This window comes from Buceros rhinoceros, unplaced genomic scaffold (assembly GCF_000710305.1).
Source record: "Buceros rhinoceros silvestris isolate BGI_N320 unplaced genomic scaffold, ASM71030v1 scaffold18021, whole genome shotgun sequence".
Taxonomy (NCBI): Eukaryota; Metazoa; Chordata; class Aves; order Bucerotiformes; family Bucerotidae; genus Buceros; species Buceros rhinoceros.
The window spans coordinates 49,244-58,662 of NW_010396285.1; the positions used below are offsets into that span (position 1 = coordinate 49,244).

The 9,419-nt window shown below is 42.6% G+C and overlaps 1 protein-coding gene across 1 annotated transcript in view; it reads right to left on the reverse strand.

The window, feature by feature from the left end:
• The window catches only part of PSMB7 (proteasome (prosome, macropain) subunit, beta type, 7), a gene marked incomplete at its 5' end in the record, with an annotated part of 23,468 nt that extends 14,160 nt beyond the window's left edge, over positions 1 to 9,308 (reverse strand). Inside the window, 4 exons of the mRNA XM_010145867.1 lie at positions 1,675 to 1,733; positions 8,109 to 8,224; positions 8,761 to 8,901; positions 9,211 to 9,308. Of these exons, the coding sequence (XP_010144169.1) occupies positions 1,675 to 1,733; positions 8,109 to 8,224; positions 8,761 to 8,901; positions 9,211 to 9,308 (414 nt within the window). The remainder of the gene's footprint in view (positions 1 to 1,674; positions 1,734 to 8,108; positions 8,225 to 8,760; positions 8,902 to 9,210) is intronic.
• Between the last annotated feature and the right edge of the window lie 111 nt (positions 9,309 to 9,419).

Here is a 9,419-nt window from a genome sequence, read left to right on the forward strand (position 1 = left end):
CAGAGCACACGCTAAGTGCACAGTCACCTCCGAGGCTAGAGAAAGAGACTGTCATTCCCACACTGGCACGAGGGGAGAGAAGAAAAGCAGAGAGACTGCCTCTGTCAGTGCTGCTTTCCACCAGTCCTCTAGGTAATGCTACTTACAGAAGAAACTTGAGTGCCTATTAAAAATATTCTGGTATTTCTGACAGCACTTGTAAATACACAAGAGGCCAGAAGTCCAGGGTCTTCAGACACTGCTCAAACCACTGCAGCAACACAGGAGTCCTGAGCTTACCACATTTTCCCACGTACTGACACCTACAACTAGTTCCCTTGTACTGACAGAAAAGGGGCCAGTTCTAGGAGCAATCAGAAAACTGCCTATTTCTCACTCTTACATTGTTTAAGTAATGCAAAACCTCTCAAAACAAGTGGGTTGGTTTTTTAATTGACGGCTATTATACATCATGTTTCCTCAGGAGATGTAACAGGGTATGACACCGCTTTAAATTTCAAATTTAATTGATCAGCTCCAGAGAGGAACTCGATGGACTTACGCAACAATCACCCAAAAACACTGTGCACGTGAAGGGGAGGAAGTGATGCACAGCAGCTGCGTTACAGAGATGAGGAACATCTGAAGACCTTTTCTGAAATCAACTTCTTCCCTTTCCATGGTACTCACGGATATGGAATAGCTGTAAGATCTGTTCTATCTGCATTTTTGGGTTGAAACAACTGCAACTGCTGGTGTTACAAGTCATTTTTTGTGGGTTCAATTTTCAGGTCTGTGTTCACTTCTCAGCTTTTTCTTTACTCTGAAATTATTAACCAATTGCAAGGAGAAGGAGCACTTGCAGAAAGCCTGAAGAGATCAATGTTGTTTAAAAGAGGGCTTGACATGGCTGAGGCACCTTACAACACAGGGTTACAGAAAGCCCTTCAATTGTTTTGGTTTGATTTTCATCAACTGTCTGCAGGTAACTGGATTTTTCTCTGTTTAGTTTAGCAGGGACTCACCATGGTGTAAGTGATGGAAAGGAAATACTGCAGATAATGCAAAAATAACGTGCTACATACGCTCATAACTGAAAAGCTTATTCTGATTTAATCATGACACTCCAGCTTTTAGCTGTCCTGACTGATTCTCTGTGATGAGCCACCAAACATTTTCCAGTTTTTATCAAGATCATCAGCAAAACACAAACAACACACAACCTTATAAATCTTCTGACAATCAGCTTTTAAGTAGATATTAAAAATTGCAGTTACTGGTTCTGGATAAACTCAAATCAACCAGAAATCTAATTGGTTTCACATACTACTTGAACATTGTGTGTTGGTTTTTACAATCACACATTCTCTTTTCAAGAGAGAGGACTGACAGAAAACCGGCAATACGACTATGCAAGAGCTGTTCAGATCCTGAAGGAAACTAGAATTAGTAAGATGTTTTTAAAGCTTTCACCTACATTCAAATCATACAAGTTTTTCCATATATAAATCTGCAAAAAGCTGTATTTCTTTAAATGTATTTTACCCATCGATTTTTACATCTTTGCGGTAAGCTGACATTAGTACATTTTAAGTGCAGGGAAACTAGAGCAGATTTGACTTTTTTGAAGTTTCAAACCTCTTAAATTCTTATGATTACCAGGGAAGAAACACTGAAGTTAAAAAAAATTCTTACCTCCATGTCAGATTTGTACTTATCTTCAAATATTGCCATAGCTGCTAAGGATCCAGAACCTATGGTAACAAAATCAGGACACTTACTTAGCCAGTGTGTTCAGAGACAATGGTTTTTTAAAGAAAAAGGTAACGAATAACAGGAGCAAACCAGACTGAAGTCTGCATCAGCTCACTATACACCCTGAAGCGTCCACCCTAAATCCAGCACCTAATTTAATCCTAAACTTACAGCTAGTGTACCCAGACTTGTGGTCCCCATCCCCTTTTCTTTTCACTATTTTGAACACTGAGATATGAAGATGAGGTTAGAGAAAGAGTTAACAGAACCCCACAGTCTGTAATTCCTCCGTCCCTCCATCCCACTGTGGTGCCTGGCCCGTTAGAGGGTGTCACTTCACACCGAGACACAGCAAACGAATAGATCGCTTTAACGAGCTGCCCTGGCACAGCCACCTCCACACGTGGGGATGAGGAAACCAGCAGTGTCACAGGGGAGCTGGCTGCTGCCACCAGGTTATGGCCCAGAGCCACTTTTAAACACTTTATTATGCATTTACTTTATGCCATGATTTTTACATTGAGCAATAACAGCTGAATAGACAAAAACGCCAGATGTGAAAACTCAAGTTTAACGTTACTCCTGCTAAAGGACACGGTGCGAGTGTAACGGAACAGAAGCCATCTCCACCCAAAGCACTGCAACTGCACAGGTTACAAACGCGCCTTCCAGAAATTCATACAAAAAGCACTGTGATACGGTCTGAAAGCGTGAACTTGCTTTGTTCAGAAAGAGCGAGCCCGCAGGACGGTATCTTGTCTGTCTGCGGCCCTGGCCATATTTCAGAGCGTGCTACTTTTGGGGACCGAATAAAGTTACCTGCAATTTTTTACTCCAATTAGAAGATTTTTTGGCATTTATTACTTTTTAACTTGTTTTGCATACTGCTATCTGTTTAGCTGGGTCACAGAGAAAGCCGTATTTTCTATTTAAAATGATTTGTGTATATCGCTTGACCACCTCAATGGTTTAGTGAGAGAAAAAAGCAGCGATTAAACAGTTTCAAATGAGGTGTCCTGCTGATTTTATCAAGTCTGCCGAATGTATAATGAAAAAGGAGAAGCTGACAGTGACACTGTTGAGAAAATACAGACTACCTTATCCGAACCATTTAAGGAGGTCCAATTATAGATCAAATTTAAAGGGTAGAAACAGCAGATTTACAGACACAAATCAATGAACATGGTAATCCCAATGAATGTGACAGATATTCCTGTTACAGAATATTGCTGTGGTTGAGGATCATTACCTTTACAGTACCAAATACATCACATCTAAAAGCAGTAGGATGCTCAAAGTGTGCACTTGTATTACGGGCAATGACTATTCATTTACACTTGGAGCAATACATGGCTCCATTTTTTAAATGCTGAAACTGGGAATAAGGAACATTTTTAAGCAACTAATAGCAGAAACGAACTGCTGATGCAAACAGCTGATATCTCAGAACAAATCACAAATAAACGGAACTTTACTCATCCTTCAAACAAGGTCAAAGTAAGGTGTGTTCCCAAACAAACACAGGACTTGAACCATAAAATAATTCTTCGTGTGGAACAACAGGAGAACATTTCTAGTGCGGGGAAATAAAACCGTGATGCGCGGTCTCAAACGAAGACCATTCTTACCAGACTCAACACAAGGCCTACCATAAGCTGAAGAGGAAGCCTCAAAACCAGAAAACAATCTTACCTGTGGGTAACAGTTCTTTGAAAATGCTTTGAAGACTAAAAAATGTGCAAGAATGAAAGCATAAAAGGTAGAATCTGACAGAAATTACATTAGCTATTGCACTAAGAAAACATGGACTTCATTTCTTCAAACTTCTACTGATAAAAATTACCCATAACACAAATATTGCAATAATCTCAAGTGTGGCTCAGACTGGATTCCTTCTTCCAGCTGCTTTTGAAAAGTTCCCAAAAGAACCTATGGACAAGAACTCAGTGACTTACAGAGAAGGAAGAGGAAAGGAGGTGGAGTATCCTTACAGTAATTCTTTACATACAAAGGATTTCATGTATACTGTTACTTACCTCACTATGTCACCAAAACGCAAACACCCAACCTATTATCAACTTTAAATAAATAAATGCCAAGAGTCCTAAATTCGAAGTTTTCAAAGAGTTGTTCAAAGTCTTAATTAAACTTACATGCAGACACTTAAATCTGAAAACTATGATCCCAAGGAAGTTCTAACAGAACAGGAAGTAAAGCTGGAAAAGCTGAATAAACTCATTTGGGTTTTTTCCCCTCTACTGCTTATAAACCCTAACCATCAGCTTTATAAGCTTGCATTTTAAAAACGAGCCTGAGCGGGAGCCTTGCAGCACAGCTAAGCGTTCTCCGAAAGAACAGATTTTTGTAATCTTAAACAGCACAATGAAAATTCTTTACCCTTACTAGCACCAGACGTAAACACCCTGGAAGCAGAAACACAAATGGCTGTACACTGGTGAGTTTCTCCAGCAAAACAAGCCATTGACAACAGCAATACGAGCTGGTTTGGAGCACACTAGCGATGCGCACACATTCATCTGTAGCACGATGACCAGCAGAAACCCCCCAGCCCCGCCGTTTGCACTGCTGGTGGACCGAGAGCCCGTCCCTCGGCTGTCCAGGCAGAAAACGCGCAACCGGCCGCAGGCAGTTGCTCCCGAGCACTGCTGAGAACATCACTATCCAATTACACCGACTTCCCTCTACTTGTCAAATTCCACACAAGATCCAAACAACCCCACAATGTTCCAAGTAGTTCAGCTGACTTGTGAAAGCTCTGCATTGTAACAGGAGAGCCAGCAATAAAATCCGTGAACTCAAGTAAACACCAGACGTACGGTTTTCTTACTGCAGTACCTATAAAAGCACAGAAACCTTCGATATTAAGGGTCTGTGGAGGACTTGTTTGTTTGTGGGCAAAGAGCCGTTCTCTTGTCCACGTACGCAGTGCCCCCAGTAATCCATTTTTATGGGCATGCTTTGCCTTCGTGTAGAAACAGGCCTATCAGTTCCCAAACATAACGTCTGGAGAAAGATAAAACCCAAGCACTGCAAACCACTTCCCATCAGTTAGGGACAGACGTTCCCAGTTGACACACACAACCACTGGGTTTCAGCCATTACCAGTTTGGACTCCACGATGGAGCAGTTCGACCTCACCACCAGCTCCCAACACTTGATCTCCACTGGAAACAGCCATCAAGGAAAAACGTCCTCTCGATTCCCGAGACTTGATTTCATATACATTTTCAGTAAGCTGCACTTCAGAAACAAATACTCTGGAAGAATTAATCTAACGTCTAAACATACAAAAACACTGGTTACCTAACTCATTATGAAGAACTACAGAACCTGAGATGCAAAGCTCTATTCTGAGGCAAATGCTCTGCAGTCTGGTAGTCAACATGAACTATGAACTCTCTCGTGAAACCGTAAGAGATTTTATTATCTTCTTTAAGAAACACTGGTCATTTCATAAGTTTTCACAACTAAGTTATTAAAAATTCTTCTGGACTCAAGTAACAAACTCACTTTAAAATCCCGTCTGGTCTTCACTTCAGCAGTTGTACCACTTGAGCATTCATTTGAAGTGAAAGATAATTATTGATACAAAGCAAAAAAAATCCAGCCAACGGTAATTTCTACCATGTTCTGCAACTGCAGTAGCTTTTCTAAAACAGATGAGCAGGATCTTTTCAGCAGAACGTTCACAGAAGGCGGCTTCTTACTGCTAAGCACGGTCCATTCCCGTCACCCAAGGACCTGTTTGCTACCTCAGCCTGCCACACCGGAGGGCATGCAGAGCCCTGAGAGGAACACTTACTCCTTCCTCATCCATCAGTGCCAGGGCTCCCTGACAGGGCATTTATTCACACACGCTCATTGTTATTCAATTTGCTGCTCATTCTAGGTAAAAATTCAGTGATCTCCACAGCCCCCTCGATGGGGATCATTTTTCACCCCGGTTCCTGGCTGTGGGGCTGGGTCTCAGCAGTGGTAGTGCTTGCTCTGCAGGACAACACTGCCAACGCATGAAGAGCTGATTTATGAATATGAAGCAACCTGGTACCAGGGGAGCAGCTCTGGCCACCAGAGACTACTGGAACATACTTACTGTTTCCGAAAGCTGAACCACAGACTTCAAGTGCTTTAATTTTATGCATGCATTTCATTATAAGTCTCGGCCAGAAGCTTTCCTAGACAAGCCAAGCAATCAGACAATCTTGCATCGTTTGCTGAAATCCAATTTTGTCCTTTGTCAGCATAAACAGTTTAATTTGATGTTTTCACTCCTGAGTAAGCACCGAGTATCTTTTAAATCTCCCTTGCATTGGAGGATACCGCTGTCCATCCACACTCCAGCACATTAAAACAAACAAAATGCCAACGCCTCAACCACCCTTCCTATTTAATACTGAATTTCCAGAAATAAACGGGCAAAAAATACCTACTCTGGTTTAATAAACATTAGAAAAAAATAACAATGGATTAGTCTAATTAAGATCAAAATACTGTCCCAACTCCTATCTCTGATTCAACCTTCAATACTTTTTCTGCTGTTTCAGTTCTATCTTTCTTTTATATGCATAACCTAATCTTTTTCCTAAAATATACCCTAGTCTCTGGAGAAAGGATCAGCATACTGTGTGTAGAAAGACAGAAGTCATTTGGGCTGAGAAGGTCTTTGTTTGACAGCACAGTCTAAAGGAACATGCAGTCACTAGACACAGGCCTGGCCCAGCTGACAACAAAGAAAGTTTAAGCTATAAATTGATCTGTTGATATTCTGCTCCCCGCTTGCCTGAGTTTACTCTGCTACTACGTTATTTTTGTGGAGGAAAGAGGAGTGGAGAGAATTTTCAGAAATGCCACATTTTGAAGCTTTGAAAACACAGGCACAGAAGTAACCATGTACATCATGGAAACTGTGTGGCTTGATTGAGGTGTTCGCCTACCGGCGGCTGTCGGAGCAGAGCCAGACGCAGTTTTACAGGTCACTACAGCACTGGGTATGAGGCAGTTATAAGAATCAGACATTTACTTTTTTTACATATCAAAGGCCAAACAATGACATCCCATGACTGTTGCTGGATTGCATTTGCTGGGTCAGTAACGCGCAGTTCCTGGGGTAATGGCACCATCTACGGGTCCACCACCACCTCTGCAGAACCTCTGCGAGCTCACCCCGTGCTCCCTACGTAGTTCACTGGGTCACTCAGAACAGCTGCCCTCTTCCAGTAGTGCAAAGAGCCAGAAGGAAAAACCTTTAACATTTCCAAAAATACAGCCAGTAGGTGTTTTATCTAGAGATGCCAGCCACGAAGAGAAAAGATCAACTAGACAAAGTTTTTATCTTCCCATCACAGACTCAGCGTAAGAGCTGTGTCAGGCACAGGTTGCACCTCTTCACTACGCTGACACACCTCACCTTCAGATCGATTTTCTGGTATACTTATTTGGACTCTACCTTACGCTTCCCCAGCTCTACCAAAACTATTTAAAATCACCAAGTCTTCAAAATGAAACACAAGTCTGAAACACCACAGGGTCTTCCTGAGTGATGGGAGAGCAGAAATACCTGCAACCCTGGTTACGTTTGGGATTTCACTGTTTCCAGACATATGATATTCTCAGCAGGGTTAAAAGCCACAGGTGAAACTGCACATGAATATTACTAGCCCAGAAGGCACCAGTTTAATCTCTCACCAGGGTCTCAGTGATATCTCTCGCTGTTTTTCACACTGATGGCAGGCCATGAACATCACTGTTGACTCCAGCAACAGACAACTAAACTCTGTGGAGACGCTCCATACAGCAGTTAAGACCAAGTATCACACGCAGCAAGGGAACCAGGTGTTGCTGAAGCACCTTGAGTAAAACACAGCTGCTGCTTAGCAAGAAATACAGGAACACAGCAGTCCCCAAGGAGAGGCAAGGCATGTTTTCTCCCAAATGGAACTACAGAAGATCTTGAGCTGAAAGTAACTCCTCCAGTGAGACTTTGTATGACCCATGAGTCAGGACTATCTGCAAATCAAGGTTCTAGGGACTTTCTTCACAGCAGGTTTTCTGGAATCCCACACTTCTCTTGCTTTAAGGTATGCTGGGAATGCACACACAGACTTTTCCAATACCAGCTTTTTGGCAGCTGAGATGTGAACAGTTTATTAGCCCGTGGTTTTAAAGTGTTAGAAAAGAAACAGAACAGGGCACCTGCCTTACAAACGTGGGTACAACTTCAATCTTGGAAGTCTGAGGTCTGCACAGCTCCCAGCAAACAACAGAATTTAAGTAAAAACACTTTAAATAGTAACTTGCAACGTTCACCCTTGTACCAGGCAGCTATGTCACAGCACCAAGGGAGCACCACTTACCCATGGTGACGTAGGGCAGTTTGTCAGTTGACCCGTGGGGATAGATGCTGTAAAGGTGAGGTCCCGTCACATCCACTCCCCCTAAAACCAGGGCAGCACCAATGTAGCCTTGATACCTAGGGGCAACATTCACCTGTGAGTCTGGGAGGCCACCACAGAGCTGTGGTGCTTTTTAACACAACATGGGCATTAGAGAATTTTCCCGCAGTCACCGCAGGTACATCCCCCCCACAGAAAGGACACTTCTACTGTCTGTGGGCAAGAGTTTCAGGAATCTACTAAGATAAGGTGTATTTTCCCATCAAGCAGAACAAACAAGCACTGGACAAGCAGTAGGCTGGATGAAACATCTGTGCTAACAGGTAGAGAATTCAAGCCTTAAGTGAAATCCCTGTATCTGCAATTAAGGTGGGTTTTGGTTTTTTTAGAGACTTCAGAGAAAACACATTCCTTCATTTCCTCCATGAGATGTTTTTGGCGGCTTTACCATCTCAGTTCAAAAGTTTCTAAAGCAAAGAGCAATAATTTAGTCTTTCCTGAAGTCTTGTTATGAATATTAATTAGGCTGAGGAAGGATCCGCCTTCAATGGAACTTAAGTATTGTCTGAGGGTTTTGACAGCATTATAATAAACAAGAAACCCATTCAGTTACCTGAAAAGCATTTGCTTTAGCATTCGATTAGCTGTGACCACTCTTGGAAGTCGTCCGGTAGACAGCGAATGGAGCTCCAGGTTAGAGGAAATGAGCTGAGTTGTCATTTCAGTGTCTGCAGCTGTTCCTGCACCGCAACAGCTGAAAAATATTATGAGCCATCAGGAAAGGGTGGAGAGGACAGGGGACACAATCAGCTTTCTGCTTTACCCAACAAGTAGAAACGTGAAGGCAACTGAGGAAAATAAGGTCTCAATACAGGCAGTATTTTCAGAGCATGAAACAAGAGAGCGTGTTTAAGCATACGTGAAAAAGCAAAAATTCTCCAGCCTTTCTCATGAAGTTATCATTTTAAAGTACACTTTAATATTTGCTGTTAGCAGAGGACATGGCTAACCATCCCAATACTATTACCAGTACCACTGCACAATAAACAACTCCAATACTTACTAGATATTAGGAGAAATGAAGTGTATTTTTGAACAGTTCTTGTCAGCCACAACCATCCCCTCGGTTGCTCTCGTATCTGCTCCGAGGACTACGCCATCCTAGAGAAGAGAGAATCATTCCCAAAGCTTCGCTCTCTAAAGGGAGCCTTACTGGCACTGGTGGTGAGACCGCTGCCAGGCCGGGGGGCCCCGCAGGAGCCGGCTCCGCAC